Source organism: Notothenia rossii, assembly GCF_949606895.1.
Source record: "Notothenia rossii genome assembly, chromosome: 4".
Classification (NCBI taxonomy): domain Eukaryota; kingdom Metazoa; phylum Chordata; class Actinopteri; order Perciformes; family Nototheniidae; genus Notothenia; species Notothenia rossii.
This window is the reverse complement of record NC_136902.1, coordinates 22,412,697-22,434,705: the sequence shown is the minus strand read 5'-3', so window position 1 is coordinate 22,434,705 and position 22,009 is coordinate 22,412,697. Positions and strand designations below refer to the sequence as shown.

The following is a 22,009-nucleotide window of genomic DNA, read 5'->3' as shown; positions in this document are numbered from 1 at the left end:
AGCTTTTTTAGGATTCAGTTCAGATTGTGTAGTGAGAATATTTTCTCATTGACTCCTTCCACAGACATTGTTTACAATGATTCAATTGCAGAAATCAATGCACATTTACTTTTGCACATTTGCACATGACAAGTGACTCAAACAATGAATTATTGACTTGACAGTAGATCCACTAAAAGAATGTCGGACTAATTAGTTAAGCACTGCCGAAGAAAACAAGCCATATAATAGCGGTTACTATACATGCGTGTGAAGTAGGAATTTATTCTTTGCAGCGACACCAACTTTTATTTTAGAGAGGTTTGTTGTCAGTCTGAATTTGGTGTTAAATTCCTGCTCACTTTGACCCACATTGGACAGTAATGAGCTGAGTATGCACACAATATACTCTTTGTTTCACTTCTCCTCTACTCACTGATTCACATGTCCGCAGTCCAACTGTCTTTAAGTTCCTAAATGTAACTTACCTTATGTTGTAGGAACCCTGATACTATGACTCTTTTATGTTAATTTATTTAAGATTTGTATTTGTTGGTATAGCATACAATACTATTACTTTTTATGACTTTTTACAGTCACTATACTTTCACGTTTTTCATGAAATACGATGACTTTTAAAATGACATTTCTTATGACAATTTTATGCCATACTATAATGTTTTTTTAAGTACTATTCCATGACTTTTTAAATTATATTTTTATGGCATACTTTTTTTCTTCTTCTATTATTACTAAAACATTTTTTTAAATGTTAAAGATATTTTTCAATGACAATTTGAGATCTCAAAATAATGGGAACTTACTTTTTTAAAGATTGGTTTACCTAATGCCTTAATGCATTAATGTCACGCAGATCAAAATTGCTGAATTAACAACATAGGTGTTAGAAATCAACATGGGGATACATGTTCATGTTAAACATTGGGAACAAATAATAGTCCCAAACTAAGTCATTGGTGTTGTTTTTAAAAAATAATTGTTGCTATTGTAAAGTTGGTCTTCCATGTTAATTAAAAATGGCATTCAAAAAAAAGTCAAGCACTCCAGTGTGAACAACGTTTATTTTTCTTAGACACAAATGCATTAAAAATAATATTCCACAAACATCACATATATTTCTCTGTGAGGGACACATACTATAGTGCTTACACTTGAGACCCCTACAAATAACATCATGACAACAACTGAAGGCAGGAGTTAAAAAAGAGTTTGTCAAGTTAGACAACTTTCAATTCTCCCCAAAATAATGGTTTTATCATGAATTGCACTGTTGGTTTCATGCATGAATGAAAACTGAAGGAACATATCATGCATCAATTACTGTACTATGACTCATACATTTATGCATTTTAAAATATCCGTGTACATGTAAAGGACATATGGTATTAAATCAGAGTTACTGTATATATTGAAAGCAGAAACAATGTCACAAAATCAAAGTATAATAACAAGCTACAAACGTGTAGCAATACTGCACAGGAACACATATTGGCTTGCCATCATGCAACTGTACTGAATAACTGTAGAGACTGTAAAAACAAAACCCAAACTGCAATATGACACAGAACACCTGTGGGAAATATGTTCTTATAATCATTACCATTAGGAAGGAATATGGAGGATTTTTCTATTGTCCTGTGAGAAGTAACAGTTCAACATGTCAACCAGCCAAATTCAAGCATTGTGAATCGAACTTGACCTAAACATACATATTCTTTACTAATGTTTTGCATCACATGTCAAACAAATGTTGTTGCAAAACCTGTTAAATCTTGAATTAAAGTATTATTAATCAATGCTGGCTACAGGAATTTCAGAAACTCTGACAAAATATAATAATTACATTGGAAATACATTAAGAGACTTTGTGAAATAATAGAATGACACAGGACACTAAAGGAAGTAAACATGTTGGGTACACAGATTGTAGGTCCTCTCATAGTGGCCCAGGAGCAACGTTCACAATCTTCTTGGAACAATGCTTTCCTTTTTCACAGATATGTTGAAGTCCTGATGTAAAGACAGGGAATGTAGTGAGAAATGTGTGTCTGTTGTGCTGCATGTTCACTTGCTTCCCTGCACTGCTCCCATGCACAGACTGCCCTCCTCCTCGATGGTCTCCAGCTCGTCTGTGCGGATGGCCTGTGTGATTAAATTCAGCTCCTCACACATGGTCTCATAGCGGTACGCCACGCGGATGTCAGGGACGTTGGTGCGCCGGATGTCATTACACTCCTGCCCCTCCTTGCGGTGATGTGGGCCGAGCCAGGATCTCTTCACCTGATCCAGGAGAGGAAAATTAATCAGGCTACAGAACTATAGACTGAGCAGGGAGTGGTATAGTTAGATGTGCTATACAGTAAGTGATACCTTTTGAGAGAATCCACTCATCAGCACGCTGTTTCTGGCAAGCTCACACATGTCGCAGGAGCTCAGCTTCCACACCTGAGCAGCAATGCTGTACTCTTCCATCAAGGGCTCCTACACAAAGGAAATACCAAAACACATCAGCAAGGTTACAAGGTCACATGTTAACCCTGGTGAACACAATAAAACAATTTTCCTGATAACTAAACAGGCCAGTCCTCCCCTATCTGAACTGTAGGCTACACCTAGTCTGTTATTAAGGACAGCCACTCTGAAGAAGCAGGACCCTCACCCTTATTGGAAACGTGTTTTAAATATAATATGTGAGTTTAGAATGTATTTCTGTTGCACTGTGTCTTTTTTGTAAAACACTTTTGCCTTGTGTTGAAATGTGCTATATAAATTAACTTGCCTTGCCTTTTGTGTTGTTTCACAATTTCCGAAGACCACTCTGCTAGTTACAATGTAAGCTAACGTCTCTAGAATAAATGCCAGCCATCAATAGTCACAGTGGGGTTTGATATCATGGAAATACTGAACATTATAAGTCAAATTCAAGATAATTGGAGAGGCGTAAGGCATGCAACAAAGGTCCCAAGACAGAAAACAAACTTGGTGCGTTATATTAAATTCAAGTCAAGTTTATTTTGAAACTTATATGGCATGTGCTGTTACACTTCGGTACAAAGGTGCACCACAAGTGTAAGTGTAACTTTAACATTAAGGATGTTGCGGTTGTGTACACCGACCTTTGTGAAGTGGAACTGCAGAGGGTCGTCTGTGGACAGAGAGACCACGAGGCCTCGGGACAGGTACTCTGGCAGAGGGTTGCGATGGTAGCTGAGAAACAGGCTGTTATTGCTGAGAGGGGACATGGCAATACCTATCTGGGCCAGGTAGTACAGATACTGCAGCACAGGAGCCTGGAGGATCAGAAAGCACAATGTTGTGAGCTTTATTAATCAACTAATGTTATAGGAATATATTAACACTGCATCCATTATGAAGAGTACAAGGTATGACTAAGATAAGATAGACACACCTTCCTGAGCAGCAGCCCGTGGGAGATGTTCTCCGACAGCATGAAACCAGACACCAGGTGATGAATCGGCCCCGCCTCCCCACAATGAGGACGAAGAACAAGGGTGGGAAACCCTCGCTGTCTGGAAAGTAAAAGACACAGATAGGAGGGGTGGGAATTCCACAGATTAAAAGGGGCAACATATTTTAGCATTGTTTGAAGTGTACACAGTCTTTGAAAAAACTATAATCTGACTTTTTTTTAGACACACTATGACTTTTTTTTCCAATAAACTATACGATGACGTTTTTTCTGATGTTTTCCCACACCATTCTAGGCCTTCTTTATCAACATTTTGACTTTTTATGCATATTATATTCTGGTGTTTTTGACTTTCTGACATATAATACTATGACCATGTTTTCATTTTTTGACAAACTGTTCTTACGAATTTTAATGACATAATATAATATGATTTGTTATCCTTTTTTTCAGGGTATATTGTGCCTTCTTTTGTGACTTTTTGGACATAATGTACTATTGCTTTATTTTATATTTTTCAACATACTATACAATGACTATGTTTACAATTGACATGCTACAGTATAGCATGACATTTTATACACACTACAGTATAAACCTTTTCAAATTTCAAAATGCTATACTATGACTTCGCTGCAAAAATGTGCTTGAAAAATTACTTGTTCAAAGTTGAAGTCGTTGTAAGTTTCTACACCTAAAACATATCATTATAACTGTTTATGGCAGCCAGTGGGACTTAGCTGTATCTACATACCTGCGCAGGTGATTCAGCACCGTCATGTTTGCATACATATAGTAGAGGTAGTAGGAGTAGGGTGGGTTTTCCTCCTGTTGCCAGTTGGCTGGCAGCGGACTGTCCAGGTTGAAGATATGTTGCTCTGGTTTTGACTCATCGTCCACACTGTCAAAACCAACAACCTGTATGAGGGACCAACAAGAGATCCATGAAACCCTCTGAGGTCTGGCTACACGTGAATAAAATGTATTTAATGATCACACAGCAAAGACTTCATACGTGCTGTAGGAAGAGGTGCAGCTCTGGATGGCTACCAGGGTCGACTGTAACCTCGAACAAAGGTGTAAATATATTCTCCAGCATCTCTTGGAAGTTGCACAGCTGTTTCTTTGTTTGGTAGACGTCACTTTAAGAGAAAATACAAAATAAATAAGTCAGTTATGGTATGTTTCCAGAAACAAGTCAGTATGGTATGTCATAGGAAAGTGGTGAAAAGAAGCATAGTATTGTATGCTGTAAAAAAATCATTTCCGAAACTAATACTGACTTATTATTAAAAAGTCATAGACTATGTCATAGACTATGTCCGCAAAATGTCATGCTGAAGTAAGTGGCAAAATGTAATTTAAAAAAAGTTACAAGTAGTAGTATAGTAAAGTATAGTACATCGTAAACATGTTACAAAAAAGCATCTTGTAAAAATGTCTAAAAAAAGGTCAAAAATAATGTGGTTAAAATATAATTAAAAAGTCATATAATAGTATGTCAAAAATGTCATTAAAATTTCAAAATGAAGTCAAAGTTGAGAAACATTTCAATAAAATGTATTGAAAAAAAATGTTTACTTAGTTAAAGAACACTAGTAATGTCAGAATGTTGATAATCTTTATTATTATTTTTAAGTACAATACTCAAGTGTAGTATTAGATTCATGTGTGTTTAAGTGTTAATATTATAAAAGGTATTGATATAATCTGTATAAGCTCTATTGTGTGCTATACCTTTCTCTGAATATCTAGTCCAAATGTGACATTCTGATCATTATTTCCAGAGATACATGGGATAAGGCCAACACGGCCCCCTTCAGAGGAGCTTACATTTTCAATATTTTCAGATATGGGAAGGTTCCAAACATCAACAAAAAAGTATAATTTTGCAGTAAAATATTTGTATACAAGCATCCGTTTCCTAAAGTAGACGTATTATAGTAATAAAAAAACATGGTTGTGCTTTGTTCAACCTCGGGTAGGCCTTAGTTCCTCTACTTTATCACACTTCCCACCAGCGCAATTACTCACAAGAGTCGTGGCACCTGCACCAGCCAGCGCACGTTGCTGGAGTACACCCGGTGTTTGACAGCCCACTGGGCCAGCTTGTCCCACTCGTCTCTGGAGCGGCCGTAGATGGAGAGCCGGAGCTCTGTGTTCTGGTACTTGCTCTCCTCCAGGTCAGCCATCACCTCCTGAGGAGCAGTAACAAAAAACGGTCAGCAGAGGGCGCCAGTGTCTCATGCACTCATTCTGCAGGTATCAGTGACAGGTGATGGGTTGTGTATTTGTTGAGCACCTTAATAATGTGGCCAAAGTATTTCCCCTCAATGTGGTTGTCTGTTTTGATGAAGATCTCTCTCAGGATGGACTCGCCGATGGGGTTGTATTTGGCATTGAACTTGTCAAAGCGGTGAAAAGTGTTACGATCCTGCAAAAGTGAATGACATTTGAATCACTATTTGTCATTTCAACACCAACCTGGCAACCTGTGAACCTTTTATCTTTCCATCCTGGGCGTTACTCACGGCATGCATGTCCAGCGTGTCCACGCTCAGGTCAAAGGCCGTCAGGTTCATGTTCTCAAACACCTCCATGAGCGTCTGACCCTTTCCTTTTTCCACATGCACAATCTCCTTCGGGAACTTCTTCATCGTCCTTTTGATGAAACGCAGAAGGTGCTTCTGGTTCATGCAGGACGAAGCGTGAATATGTGTGTCTACCTGTAAAACAAGATAGAACATTATATCTTGAAGTCCGGTTCTGGTTTTTAATAAATATTCTGATAGGGCTCAGGAGGAAACATCTTTCAAGTTCACCTTGCGAATATTGTAAAAGTCTCGATGTGGGACTTTTTTCTGTTCTGCCAGCTCTTTCATCTCATTCAGCAGGATGTGCATCTGGAACTTGGAGCTAAGATACTGCAGACGACGGTAGCAGAAGGACTTTCTGTGTCAAAGGAACAAATAAAAAGAGTCACTCGCTGGAAATGTGGTTCAAAAAGGGAATAATTAGGAAGTCCAGAGATAAACAATTTGAATGGTCCATTATACTTTAAAAACATGTGATATACACTCTGTTCTGTAGTCAATATCAGGACAACGTACACTGGTCCGTTGATGATGAGGGCCATCATGACGTTCATGTCACCGATGTACTCCCGCAGGTCGGGGTACGGCAGGTCCAGCTCTGTGCTCCTGTTAGAACATCACAACTGAAGTAGGAACCCTCTGCTGCCAACACAATGTGTGAACTGAGTCTAAAAACAGATCCAACCGATCCAGGGCTAAAAGATAAAGCATGCGAGTCATTCATCATCAATATCTCACTTTTCCATATTGCTCTTCGTCGTGTACACATGCATGACACCGTCCACCATCTTGCAGCCGTAGGCCATATCAGGGGGCATGCTGGCAGGGTCCTGGTTCTCATAGGGGTGCGTTTTAGAAATGGTTGGGTGCATTGAGCCATCTGAAGGGAGACAGAACGTCACGGCTCTGGACGAGTTGGGAATGCACATGCAAGTAAGGTCTGATTTTAACAGCTTGCATGTTGTGACAGGCTGGTATGGGGTGTGTGACAGATGGATTGTGAAATCTGTGGGTGTGCCCGGTGATGTCTTAATGTGAGAGTACGGCACTGGACATGGCTTATATTCCCATATTAACACAAGATCAGTAAATATTTTAGAGTCAAAATAATAAAGGTATAAATAGTTTAGGATTATTGACATAATATTATCGTATGTGTAATTTTAACATATATTCTAACCCTAACCCATATTAGATCTTTTACACATCTTTTACACGTTTTTGCCAACACCGGTATATAGCAACAACCATCCCAAATAGTCAGGACATAGTCATATTAAAGTATCTCATAAAATAAAGAGGTTTAATATAGTAGGTTTAATATATAATTTAATATAGATAAAAAATAAACATAGAAAATAGTATAGTCTGGCAAAAGTCATAGTACAGTGTGTAATTGTATAATAATAGTGTAAAATTGTCTCTCGTGTTATTGTATAAGCACAAATCAGTGCCTCCTATTCACTGTTCCTCCCTACTTCATCAATATATTGTACAGTATATGAGGATATCAGCGCTCATGCACACTGTACATACCTGCATAGCCTCCGGCCTCTGGGATGTCCTCCTCATAGTCTAAGTCCAGAGGTCTCTCACTCAGCTCCTGCAGGTAGCGTGCAGTCGTCCTGCAGAAACTCTGCAGCGACAGACCCATGTACTTATGTCTGATGAACAGAGCCTTCACCACACATTTGGCTGCATCCAACAGATCTGTGAAGGGAACCTGGGTGCAAGGAAAGATAAAAAGCTAAGCAAGGAAAACACATTTTGTCTTTTCCTCAGAGGAGTTGTTATTTAAATGTAGGAAATGTGTATTTATGTTTGAAGTGTTTCTACTAAAATACATTCTCCGTGAATTACTGGGACTCACCCCACATTTCTCCTCTCCAGAAATAGAGACTCGCTGGTACTCTCTCTCTGGAACCAGATCTCTCTCCTGCAGATCAGGGAATTGGCTCTGCTCCATCATGTATCTTATAACATATGCACAAATGACTCAAAGTATTCATATTCTGTACACTTCATCATTATTTTAAAGATAATAAGACCAATATTGGTGAAACACTCACTCTAGGTCTGTGGCACTGTCAGTCTTCATGAACTCCTGTTTGGCTCGCAGGAGGATTTCGGGTTCAAACCTGAGCACAGAGAGACTTTAGGATCCTGAGTCTGAGTCATGTTTACTAACCGTCCTTCCTCTACACTTACTTGACATCCTGGCTGATCTGACGCTCAAGGCGATGGCGTCTCTCCTCCAGCTGCTCGATGGGGCTGTCCTCTGGAAACTCATAAGGCGCGCTGCGCATCTCACTCTCGGCCATGGTGCGGGAGAACAGCTCCTTCACATAAACAGAAAACAGCATTATGAAAGTCCACATATCAAGGAAATCTTCATCTTTTTAGGTCAATAATTCACAGAGTACTAACCTCAGCAATCTCTTTGTACTTCCCGTCCATGGATGTACGCAGGTCAATGGACTGTTTCAAGGCCACAGGGATCCCAGGCAAGGAATGCTGGGAAGTGAGGAGGTGGCGGGCACCGCGGAGATCAGCTGGAGATAGAGAGGAGAAAAAGGGAAAGAAAGCAAAGAAATGGTGAGAAAACTGTGCATCTTTGTGACATACGCAATAATGTATCTCCAGGAATAATCCTATCCTTGTTTTGGAGCTTAAGAAATAAATTAAACAGCATTTTATTGACATATTAGTCAAATAACACCATATTTTAGTAGCTCGATAGACGCTCACAGTTACTAAGAATCCTAACTTTAAATGAGTTTTGCTTCCAACAGTCGAATCCTATTAATATTATAGCAACATCTCCTCATTTTACCCATCATGTAAGAGGGTTAGATATGAATATAAATCAGCTAAAGAAACTAAATCAGTTTATTGAGTCTCTATGATTTTTCATTCCTGAACAACAGCAAACAAACAGTGAGCAGAAGCTTGTTGTTCCTCCGTCAGTCAGACTTTGCACAAGAGCGCAGGTCTGAGGTCAGCCGCTGTTTACGCCTCAAGGCACAATGGACTACTCAGGTGGGGAGCCCGTCAGCACTTACTCTGGCTAATACCCTCCATTGTTGCCATTGCAAGACATTTTATACAAACCCAGTTGTCATGGAAAGGAAAGAAGGGAAAGTGAAGGGGGGATGGTCATTTAAAAAAGACTTGGAGAAAGCTGTCAACAACGATGAGGAAAACAGAAGTGTTCCTCACATTAGTCTGTGAGAAACAAACAGTGAGGAAATACAATGCCTCTACTGCTCTGTTTCCCTCTGGGTGTCTGTGTAGCAGTCTGTCTGCAACTATATTAATCTTTACTTGGAAACTAAGCACCTGCCACTGAAATATTCATCATGCTCTTAAATATTTTATCCTGTGTGTGCTAGAGTGTCACTGAGCCTGTTGTTTGTCGGTATTAATACACACACAAAGGTCAAAGAGGGTATACCGTGGGATACCTGCAGTCTGTATTGTTTTGTTTCTTTTGAGCAGGTTTTAAATTAAGAGCTTGATTTATTTAACAAATAATGTCTGTCTACTCTACAGGGACAGTAGGGGGACCAGAGTGGCCAATTAACTGGGCCGATTAGGATTTGAGAAAAAGCCTCATTAAAGAGTAAAAAAACACTTGAGGCAGAGGGAAAGAGAAAAGAGGTGATGGTGTAATCATTGGCCGGACTCCAACTTAACACGTTGTTTATCCAACACTGTCCAATCAACACATCCTACTCAACACGCTGAGAAAGTGTGCCTGAACTACAAGGACGCAACGTCAAAAACACACACAAGCATCTCAGACTAAGATACTAAAACGAACACAGAAGGGGAACTTCTTCAGTGTTGTGTATAAATATTCAGGAGGGCTTATTCTTTGACTTTTAAAACGCTGAAGAGCCTAGCGTGCACATTCTGCTATGGGTCTCAGTTAGTTACACAAACAATATTCAAATAACACTTGATTTTATTGTCCAAGGAGGTCGCATCTACAGGAATAATTTCAGCTAAATGATAAAAAGAGTAAGACGCTAAATAAGACAAGAAATTCCCTGTATAAAAGCAAATCATTGTACAACATGATGCAAATAGTAAATAGGAGTTTTTAATATACAAGAAGAAAGGATTTAAAAAGATTGGCGTAATTAAAAAAATCCTTGGGAAAATGTTATACAGGGTTGCAGAAGATGTGCACAAACATTTTACAAAAAAAGGAATTAACACTCGTTGCTAAATGTGCTTCTCGAGGTACTATAAGTTTTCATTTTTGAATAAATGAAAAATTGTCATGCACACACAAACAAGGGTCACAGAACCTTCTTGAAATCAATCAATGAGTGAAATTTAGACTTACAAATATGAATTCCATAGTCTATTTATGAACTTATATAACTGCTGTATTTTTCGAGTAAACACACACACAACAATCCCCTGTTCCAACTACTACAATATGTGGATGTTTCTGTGTTAAAGTACATCCTAACTTCTGGTGAGACAAAACAAGATATTGAAAGAGGTCATTGAGGGAATACCGTTTTGCAAAAATGTAGGGATGAAACAATAATTGATTGATAATGAATAATGTATCTAAATAAGAAATACTAAGTAACTTATGTCTATCCAAAGCTAGCTTGAATGAATTTAATGAGAACGCAAGCTGTGATGCCTGACTGTCCTCCAGTCTCAGTCACAAGGTCGAGCCTCAGTGATAGGAGGGAGCCGTCAGTGAGATGCATGCTGGCTCAGATTTTATCCCTGCTGTCGGGTTGGGGCACATCAGTTAGTGGTGATAACAGCAGGCGACCAGCGGCAAAGGCATCCATACTGGGATACAGCAAAGCCAAGCCGAGCCAAGCAAGGCGGGCCTGGAGCTAATCCCCTAATGGCTGCTATATTTGGATCAGTAGCATCTACAGTTACATAACAACTCATCCCCCTACTGTTGGAGAGCAAACACTCAGAAATGAATGTCACGTTTCTCTTGAACCTGCACATCATAATCCAGTTGGCTGAAGCTTTTATTGATCTAATAGCAGCTTGAGGAAAGCAACACAAGGGCTTAGAGAAAGAGAGTAAAACCAATTGGAGCTAATACGACAACATGATGAATTGCAGCAGACACTTCAACACATCATCTTCCACAACATCAAAATGAGGTCAAATGGTATCAGCATGATGCGGGTCTTCAACTGCAGAAATATTCCAGCAGCTGTACAGTGTGGACAGCCCTGACTGCAGTGCAGCTCAGACCGGATGGTGCGGTGTAACGGGCCTCAGGGGATGAAATCACAAGTGGAAAGTTATACGAAGCTAACAGGCCAGATGGGAGGTCCGGGGTCAACAGACTTTGTGTGAAACTTCATCTACAGGACAGCTTTTCCCCCCACTGGTCTTTCTTAGAACACCGTGTTACTTTTGAGACCAACAACCGCCTGAATGGAATAACATTCAGCATGATGCTCTGGATTATTAGATGTAAGTATCAAGAGATTCCCTTTATTTACCCCCTCTTCTCTCCTCTGGACTTTCTGCCATGCATCATCAACCACTGTCCAACTGTTTCCATTGACTACGCAGATAACAACCCCCCCCCCTCCCTAAAGGTGCCAGTGACTCAAAGCCTCTGTGGCAAATGTCTGACAGCGAGGAAAAATGCTTTCTCACACAGATCACATGTGTCAGTGCTGCTGAGAAAGCAGAAATACCAATGTAAACAAAGCAGCACTGGAGGTTTATTTTTTACTAAGATTGGATATTGTTTGAAATGTGTCAATATAAGTGCAGATACATCCTCTAAGTTGCAGTAGATATAAGAAAATTATACTTTTTTTAAGTACCTTACTTAAAGAATATAAATGATTATCTGCAAAACACCTTTTTTTATGCAAAAAATTAAGGCAAAGGTGTCAAATATAATACGTTGCCTAAAGACAAGCATGTCACCAATAATGCTTTTTATTAAAAAAAATTCTGGTTACATTTGTATTACATTTAAAAACACTATAGAAACAGGATTACAAGGCATATGTAGCAAACTTTTGAGTAGTTAGTTTTTTACACTTAACGATGAAAGCTAAAGTCAGAATATCAAACCAACAACTAACAGAGCAACATAAACAGAAAGACAATCTCACGTATCACTATAGTATTTCACAATAACTGATGGCAGACACACAATCCAGCACAAGAGGGAGTGTTGTGTCCAAAAGACAAACGCATGCAGCTGTCAGGGAGAATGCAGCAGCATCTAACAACGATGTTTACTCTTTGCTTCTCCCAACGGCTCTGCATCAAACAGCTGACGACTCTCAAGATGTGTAATCAAAATCTTTGCTTTAGTCTCTGCAGCTGCAGAAACTGCATGTCTGCAGGCCGATGTTGGTATTCAAGTAACTTCTTAACTGTGTTTTCTTTGCTGCCGTAAGCCTTCTTGCTTGAACCATAAAGAAAAGGAATGCTAAGAATAAAAAGCAGGATGCCCCCTAGCCTTAAAAACAACCCTCTATATCAGATCCCACAGCAGTTGCAGGTCAGCACGATTTATCGATCTGCTCTGCTTCTTTGTGCACAGTTACACCTTTATCCCTTTTCCAAGAGAAAGAGAGAGAGAGAGAGAGAGAGAAAGCTAGTTTGTGGGACAATCAATCGCCACACACATTGTCCCCAGCACACTAAAGACAGCAGTGCTCAGGGCTATTACACAATCCCGTCAAGGGAAAGGCAGAGGACCGTGGCAGTGAGAGTGAAAGAGGGAAAGGGAAAAGGGGGAGGGTTAGAGAGGAGGAGAGGAAAACATTATTTGTGCTTTTGCTCAGGATGAGGGTAGTGGAGCGTACCTGCCTCTTCAGAGCCTGCATTACCAAGAAGCTAGCAGGGCAGAGAGGAGAGACAGAGAGAGAGAGGGAGACAGAGAGAGAGAGGGGGGGAGAGAGACAGAGAGAGAGAGGGAGGGAGAGAGAAAGAGAGGGATAGAAAGAGAGAGAGAGAGAGGGAGAGAGACAGAAAGAGAGAGACAGAGAGAGAGACAGAGAGAGAGACAGAGAGAGGGAGAGAGAGAGAGACAGAGAGAGGAGAGAGAGGAGAGAGAGGCTGTCCTGGCAGTGAGACGGAGCATGCCAAACAACAAATGGACCATAGCGTCTGTCGTCCTTCTAAGATGCGTTAAACATGATGGGAGGAAGGGATGGACGTAACCAAGAAAGACAAACTACAAACACAAGGAAAACTGGCAAAGACAAGACAAACACTCTCACAGAAACACACTCACAGAGTCCGAGCCATCCTCATCTATTGCCTTAATCTGTCCCTGTCATACATACAAAGAGCTGGTCCCGCAGATCCACGAACTCCCCCTCACATCCCCGTGTGTGACCCCCCTCTGTCTGCCTCTGGTTCAGGCCAGCTGTCGCTGCACTAGCTGCCTCTGGAGCTGATCCTCCTCATTTGAATGCCTCTGACATCTATCTGGAACGTACCACAGGAGGGAGAGGAGGCGGGGGGAGGGGACGTACATCAGCAGCGGACGCACTGTCTCCTGCTGTGAGTTTCTCTCACAGCACCCCCCTGCCCTCTGCTTTATCCTCTGTGCTGTGTTTTGCTGAGGGACCATGTGTTTGGGATGTTTGTGGCGTGTGAGTGTGTGTGTGAATAAAATGGTGCTGGCTCAGCGGTAAGGTTTGAGAGGTCAGGGTCTTTTTTTGCCGGCTGAACAGCATTGACTAAGGGAGATGAGTGTCTGATAATGAGACCTTGCCTCCATGTCCTCTCACATGAGCCAAATTAAAGGGCCAGCACGTGTCCACATTATGGCTGCAGCAGACATGCTATAAACACAGAGCTGTTTGTAAGCTAAGACTGAAGAAATAACACATTCATAATTCAGTAAACTGATGCAATTTCATGACACAGTGATACATTTTTTGTGAAATCCGTCATTGTGTCTGCAGTGTGAGAGTTTCTTTGCAGTCATATCACTCACATGACACCTCTGCACCAAATGTATATTTATTTTTTGGATTAAAATAAATAGTTGCATGCTTGAATTTCAAGATGATGTCATAAAAAAGGAAAATCTTCCAGTCATGGCAGACAGAAACGATGAGACATCTGGTTAATATTTCTGACCTTTCATTTAGAAAATGTTGGCAATCACTGGGTTCCTGATTAAGCTTTTAATAAAGTATTGCAAGTCTAATGAACAAAACTACGTTGACTGAAGTTTCGATCCAGGAATTCAATGAATTTGTTAGCAATCAGTGAAAGAGGATTTTAAGCTCATCATGATCGGTTTGTTTTAAATTGTTTTCTTATCTTATCTGCTCTTGCTCAATAATGTCTAGAGTTCAACTCAAGTTGTCCAACTGTCTAACATAGGAACTTAAAGCTGAATAAGAAGCCTCCTTCATTTTTTACCCTAACACAGAATCGTATTACGCTGTTCTTACCTTTCCTTGTGAAGGATAAGGCTGGCAACATCGGCCCCAAGCGTGTGATTCGATACTAAACACTTTCATTCAAACAAATGTGTCAAAAATATATTTGTATCTTTTTTATAAACACTAGAAAAAAATTGTAGGCACTCTAGTTTCTCTCAATTGTGTTTAACAGTCTGTTATCAAAGCACCTATTCAAATGGAACCAGAGCATCGATCCCAACTTCATTTCCATAAAATATACATAGAGCTTCAACTGTTTGGTGGAACAAATTGTACACTAAAACTTCCTGACAGTTGTTTCTCTTCCTTTCATGCAGTGAAGAGAGCTGCTTATAAACTGGAGCAATCCAGTTTGAAAATCAGTACTCACAAACTGGACAGACAAACCGTGATTGCCACAGCGAGTCAAACTAAATCTGACAAGAAGAAAATTACCGCTCTGCCCCTCAAGATTAAATTACTAAGTGTCTTTTCAAGGCACTCAAAACCAAAATAGCTTTGAAGAGGACTAATCAAATTGATGTGTCCCCGTGAAGAGCAAAACAAACAAGATTGCATTTATTCAGACCAGACTCCCCCTGATGGCAGAAGGCTGCATCACACACACATCAGTGTGAGCCTCATGGTGTCAAAGCCTCTGATGGTGTGGAGTCAAATAATGAAATCTGACATAGCAGGAATCCACCTGGCCTTAACTTCATTAATAGATGAAAAGAAAAAGTAAAGCTATTTTTATTTAGGTAAAAGCATGGTAATGTTCATTTCAGAGGTTAACGTAATTATAATAGATATATGATATTGTTGCATTATTATAATCATTTTGAAACATTGAAATGTAAACAGCATTTCAACTTAGCCTAGTTCAGAGAAAATGCTTTATATTGTATTGAGGGTTTTAATCTATGGTGATGCTTCAAACGTTATACCGTGATGACATGTTGTGTATGTTAACTAGGTGATTATTTGATTGATTCTTGATTGATTAATAGTCGTCTATTGTGAAAAAAAATAACTTTCTTAAAAAAGAAAATTCTACATAACTGATTTCTTAAATGTTCTTGTGTTTTTCTGTCAAAACGCGAAACATTTTTAATTGATATGACTGAAAAGAGAAGCACATCTTTTGATTTTAGAAACTTGAACCAGCTTATCTAATAATGTCAATTTCTTATGTCAGGAACTGAATCTGTAAAACGTAATGGAGTAAAAAAAAAGAAGAGTAGAATCAAATAGAAATACTTGCAGTACAAGTACCTTAAAACTGTACTTATAGGAATGGTACTAACAGTAAGTACATTTGTTTAATTTGCTTCCAAATAAAAGCAGCCAAAAGACAAAACACTGCAATACTTGCCCCCTGTTTGATTTCAGATTACGCCTACAGTGGTATGCTCTGTAGCTTAAAACCAGATTCTGTCTCTCCGCAGGTCGATGTGTTGCTAACAGCAGCTGGCTTCAGGTACAGTGTATCAACTGCAGCAGACTGCATTACGTATGAGCAGCAACATTATATAGTCCCACCCACAGGTTAGGAGTCCACGAGACCTCTCAGAGGCCAGATGTTTCACATGAGACCTCACTGGAGCTTATCAGAGGAAGGAGTGTTTGGGTGGGAGTCCCGGGTCTGGGTCAATCATTATTTGTAGAGATTGCGCTAACGTGGGGAGTGATGGGGCGGCTTAAACTACAGGGTCTCTCCCCTGTAATTACTGTATTTGTTCATGACACAGCCCCCGACTTGTGTTGCCACATAACAATGACCAGGAGTGACACATGCAGAGGAGGCGTGAGGGTAGTGCGGGTGAAGTATGTGTTCAAAGGTTAATCTCAAACCTCCTGTACTGTAGGGAGGGTCACTCTGATTGTTGTTTATCCTATTACTTCATGTGTTATTGTAGTATTGCTTTCTTGCAGATTTGGAAAGCATTTCCATACTTATATTAAATATTGTAGTTTTTAGCCCATTACAATTGTTGTACAGTCATAATTATTATAATGTACCTACAAAACATGAACAGTTTATAAAACCTCCTGCTTTGGTAAAGGTGTTTCTAGTCAGCAGTATATAAAGCTACAAAATAAAAGGCTGCTAACAAATTGCAGCAGGAATAATACAAATAATAATATAACAACTGCTACTCAGCTGTGTGCAGTCTTTCGGCACATTTTCAACCTGAGCCTGGACATGATGACCGTCCCTGCCCTGTGGAAGACAACATGCCTGGTTCCTGTGCCGAAGAAGATACATCCACGCACACACAGAGACTACAGACCGGTGGCTTTGACATCACATGCCATGAAGTCGCTGGAGAGGCTGGTCCTTAAACACCTCCGTACAGTGGTCACACCATCACTAGACCCCCTGCAGTTTGCATATCAGCCTCGTATTGGAGTGGCCATCATCTTCCTGCGGCACAGAGTACACACACACCTTGAGAAGGCAGGCAGCACTGTGAGAGTCATGTTTTTTGACTTTTCCAGTGCTTTCAATTCCATCAGACCTGCCCTGCTCAGCAGTAAGCTACTGGACATGCAGGTGGATGCTCCACTGGTGAGCTGGATAACCAACTATCTCACTGCTCGGCCACAGTATGTGAAGCTTCAGAATAACACCTCTGACATTATATTGAGCAGCACGGGCGCTCCTCAGGGCACGGTCCTCTCTCCCTTCCTGTTCACAGTCTATACATCAGACTTCAGACACTGCTCACAGTCCTGCCATCTGCAGAAATTCTCAGATGACTCTGCCATTGTGGGCTGTATCATCAGAGATCAGGAAGCTGAGTACAGGAGTGTGGTGGACAGTTTTGTGGAGAGGTGCAGTCAGAAGCATCTGCAGCTCAACGTCACAAAAACTAAGGAGCTAGTGGTTAACTTCAGGAAGCGGAGTACCGCCCCAAGCCAAATTACCATCGTGGGCATGGATGTGGACATTGTGGACAGCTACAAGTTCCTGGGTGTCCACATAGACAATAAACTGGACTGGAGTAAAAACACTGACGCCCTATATAAGAAAGGCCAGAGTCGCCTGTATTTCCTCAGGAGACTCAGGTCCTTTAACGTCTGCAGCACTATGTTGCAGATGTTTTATGACTCGGTGGTCTCCAGTGTGATCTTCTTTGCTGTAGTGTGTTGGGGCAGCGGGGTGAAGACAGCTGATGCCAACAGACTCAACAAGCTCATCAGGAGAGCAGGCTCTGTCCTGGGAGTGGATCAGGAGTCGTTGGCAGTGGTGTCGGAGGGGAGAATGCTGAGGAAACTTCTCTGCATTCTGGACAACGGGTCTCACCCCCTGCATGCCACACTGGTTTCCTACCGGAGCACTTTCAGCCACAGACTGAGATCACCCATAACCACCACACAGCGCCACAGGAGGTCTCTCCTCCCAGTGGCAATCAAACTCTTTAACTCTTCACCCCTAAGTAAAGGGTATTGAGAACTTCCACACCAACACTATGTGCAATATACATATCAATATAATTAACATCATTGCAATACACTCGCTGCTATATATATAACTATGTGCAATATTATATTATATTATTATTATTAGTATTATTAATAATGCTATGATAACGTGCAATTTCATAACTGCCACTACGTTTTATTTTTTTGCACTACTAACTACTAAATACTGCTAATAATAATTGCATTGATTGTGTGACCATCTATGTTTCTACGTTTCATGTTGTCTGTGGATGTTTAATTGCTCTTTTTGCTGCACTTTTAATGTTAAGTTTTGCTGCTGTGTTTAGTGTGTTTATTGTATTTTGTTACTCTGGCACAACAATTTCCTTCGGGATGAATAAAGTCTTATCTTATCTTATCTTATTGTATAATGAGTACTATATATAAGTAAAGATGTTCGCCTGGATTTGAGAGAAAATGTACTTAGATTTGATATGCTATTGTGAGTAGTTATAACCATATTGTTTTCATTTTCTTTAAGGATTCTCACACTTGAGCACCCTATTGCATTTCTTTTTTTTCAGAGTGTCGTGACATGTTTCCAAGCCTACTTCTAGTGATCAGCACTTCACAGCCCTGGCTGTAAGTGTCTCTTCTTACATTTTATAGACATTATAATAAAGTGTTTTAATATAATCATTATGTCTTTCGAGTATTTTTGTTCTTGCTCAATATAATAATGTCTGTTTGTGTCACACACTTCACGCCGCTTCATAATTGCGCAAATTGTGTTCTCCTTGTCGCTGAAGTGGTTCAACAGGTGTAAAACAGCAGGGGGCAGAGAACAGTTTAACCAGTGAGTGGGTGTCGCTCTGATCCCAGAACTACCTTTTCACAGCCAGACAAGTTATTCACACACTGCTGTTCTCTGAAGAGTTACTCCACAAACCTGCAATAATGAACGATATCTGCACCAGAACGCTGTCTAATAGTCATGGATCAGTCAATAATGTGTGAAGGGGTACATAACCTTTAGAGAGAGCTAAGATGTGAGTTACTCAAACTCATTTAATGCAGATTAGATTCGCTACATCGATCCATCCATTAGATTGAATCAAAAGTTAAGGATACTTATGGAACAATCTAATACGATTACACTTCTCCAGCTTGCCAAGTGTTGGTATGGATCATCATTAGGCAGCTAGTGTCAGACAATACATAATTTATGATCCTGCCAGGATTGACTGCAGCAGAATCCATAATAGCATTTCATTAAGTACTCACTTAGCACTTGGAGACACTACAATGGCAATTATTCAAATAGTGCATCTAATACAAATACACGATTGTGAATGCAGCCGGTTTTACTATTTACACTGTACTGTATATGCTGCCCAAAACTAGATCTGTGCCCTTCATGAAAACAAAGTCAATGAGTCACCTAAATGTCATCTTTGCCTACTCAGATGCCCCCCTGGATGGTTTAGCAAATATAAATGTGAACGTTATTTTAAATTGCTTCTGCAGAGACAATCTGTGCACGGTCCTCTGCGTCTAAAAAACAGAACAAGAAATCTGTCGCATTCGAGTACAAAAGGCAAGACTCATTAGGACAGCAGCTCTTTACACTGTCAGCAAGAAGCTATAAATGAGGGTGATAACAGGGAGCATCCTTATTGGAGGGGGGGTCTCTGAATGACTCTCTCCAGCCTTTGTATTTATTATCAGAGCTACAAATCACTGTGACCTCCTCAAAACAAAACAATCTTATGTCACAGCCAGTACCCAGTGGCAACATGACCGTGGTGATTTTTAAAGATACGTATGTTTTTGAGCCAACGTTTGTATGCCCTTATGATGTAATTCTAATGTAAAAATAAATCTGCCAGTGGAGGGAGGTCATATCATAAACCCCCTGTGCAACATAAGATATCAAGAATGATTTTTTTGGACACAAGGAAACCAATGTTTTCTGTTAAAAGCATGAAATCGATGAGAATTAAATGACGCTATAGGAGAAAATGAGATCAGATTGAGAGATGACACTGATGAACAGAGAGGGAGGGGTATGTGAAAGGCTGGCTTTACATCATACGGTCATTCTAAAGTCTTTGTAATTTGGATGAAAGGCTGACCGGCGGGTGCATACATCAGAGTTGAGGCTAATCCTCTCATTCAGACGGGGATCAAGTCCCTGAGGTACCATCCTAAATATTCTCTCCAGGCCACATACTGCCATCAGGCTAAATGAAAAGCACCGTCATCACATTTGTCCAAGCAACACATAATTAACAACATAAATTAAGCATTTTAAGGTGCATTTTTATAAAAGGTAGGCCACAATCCAACGAGTTGCCAACATATTAAGGTAATCCTTTAGGTTAAAACACAAAAACTTACAAAATGTATTATGCAACATTTCAGCAGCGTGAAAAATTGTTTAATACAGCATCAGCTGATCCTACTGCACAAAAAACTTTGGCTGATGCTGGAGAATGTACGCATGTTGTGTAATTTGTAGAAAAATAAATGCTGAAAAGGGCATAAAGGGAAATGAATGCTGAAATCCTCCACAGAGAGCATCATCTGCCTCTACACTTCCCAAATCAACAGGTCTGCTTTTCAACAAACTACTCGCAAAAAAACACCGTGTGTGTTTGCTTTCTTTAATAAATAACAAGTATAATGGTTCAAAAAGCCAGAATACACAATGCCCAGCAGCACCTCATGCTGAATTCATGTGAGAGTCGTTGTTCTGCTACAGGACCAACATGCCACCCTCCCCCCACCCCATGCTCCCCCGACTCACCTGTGCCGGCTGCATACTGCAGGCTGCCTCGCTTCCTAAAGGGGGAGAGCGGCTTGTTTTTGCCCCCCCCGGGGGGTCCTGGGGGAAGGTTGGAGGACATGATGCCAGGTTCAGCTGCTCAGCGTGGCAGGGATGGTCGTAGCTGAGTGAGTCAAAGCTGCGGAGGACAGAGCGACACAGAGACACAAAGTAAGAGAGGAGGTGGAGAAGGAGGAGAGAAGAAATGCAGCGCAGATGCTTGGAGCTTGACAGGGTTCGATTGCTGTCAGCGCAAGTGTGTGTCTATGCTACGTGCCTGTAAGCAGGGATTTTCCAGTCTGGTTGGTCCAGCGTGGGGCTGCGGAGCATCCCTCTTCAGCGAAACAGACCACGCCCCCTCAGAAAGGCTCTCGTGCCTGAGCTGCAGCGCTGGAGGTGGGATGGAGGGGCTCGGCTTCCCCCCCCCCCCCATACGCATACACACACACACACACACACACACACACACACACACACACACACACACACACACACACACACACACACACACACACACACACACACACACACACACACACACACACACACACACACACACACACACACACACACACACACACACACACACACACACACACACACTTCTGCTGTTGCCATGACAACCACAAACCCTCGGTGTGTGGGCAAACCAATGAGCAGAGTAGTTGTGGTTAGATTCCATAATAAAATAAATGCTACAAAGAAATATGACTTGTACACTTATCCAATTAAACTAATTGAAATAAATAATAAACAAAAACATGATCTATGGTGTAAGCTAAAAAGACAATCTAAAATATATGTGATATATGGAAATGTCAGTCCGTCAGGATTCATACAGACATTTCAGTATACCCAGAGAATGAAACACACTGACTGTTGTGCGTCTGACTTTTCATTAAGCGCTACGAGAGTGACACTTTCCGATCTGAGGGAAACATCTTAACAATTGTTGGATTGATTGCAATGACCTAGTAGCTTCACATTTAAAGCTGATTGCATGTAAACTGGATAGACCTTTGTGTTTGATTATTTAGGTCTAAGCTGTACAGGCTTTTATTTGAGGACTGCAACAGACAGTCATTTTTATTGTCGTTTAATATTTTGTCTGTAAAATGCCCAAAAATTGTGGAATTTCTCCACAATCCCAATTTCTTGGCTCTTTAAACCTTTTTCAAATTGCTTTCTTTTCAGACCAATGGTCCAAAAATAACCAAGTCTGCTAATAATTGTTATTATTATTTCAAATGTTAAAATACACCTCCCTGAAGGATGAACGCCTGTAAGAGGAGAGATGATGAGAGAGGGCAGTAGT

The 22,009-nt window shown here is 40.6% G+C and overlaps 1 protein-coding gene across 5 annotated transcripts; it reads right to left on the bottom strand.

Moving 5' to 3' along the window:
- Window positions 1-1,042: 1,042 nt before the first annotated feature.
- Window positions 1,043-20,983, bottom strand: ampd2b (adenosine monophosphate deaminase 2b). Of its 5 annotated transcripts, none has more exons than XM_079674876.1 (18): window positions 20,677-20,983; window positions 8,452-8,576; window positions 8,233-8,363; window positions 8,094-8,162; window positions 7,895-7,997; window positions 7,561-7,747; window positions 6,763-6,904; window positions 6,541-6,630; window positions 6,253-6,382; window positions 5,962-6,156; window positions 5,733-5,864; window positions 5,465-5,628; window positions 4,446-4,572; window positions 4,185-4,348; window positions 3,410-3,530; window positions 3,117-3,290; window positions 2,371-2,481; window positions 1,043-2,280 (listed from the first exon to the last, which is right to left on the bottom strand). In XM_079674876.1, exons 1-18 carry the CDS (start codon window positions 20,774-20,776, stop codon window positions 2,065-2,067), a joined length of 2,481 nt encoding a protein of 826 aa, XP_079531002.1. In that variant the 5' UTR covers window positions 20,777-20,983; the 3' UTR covers window positions 1,043-2,064. The 5 variants fall into 5 exon arrangements, with proteins under 5 accessions (XP_079531002.1, XP_079531006.1, XP_079531005.1 ...); XM_079674880.1 differs by lacking the exon at window positions 20,677-20,983 and adding an exon at window positions 15,861-15,938 and having other exon boundaries at window positions 8,452-8,578; XM_079674879.1 differs by lacking the exon at window positions 20,677-20,983 and adding an exon at window positions 15,814-15,913.
- Window positions 20,984-22,009: the final 1,026 nt, after the last annotated feature.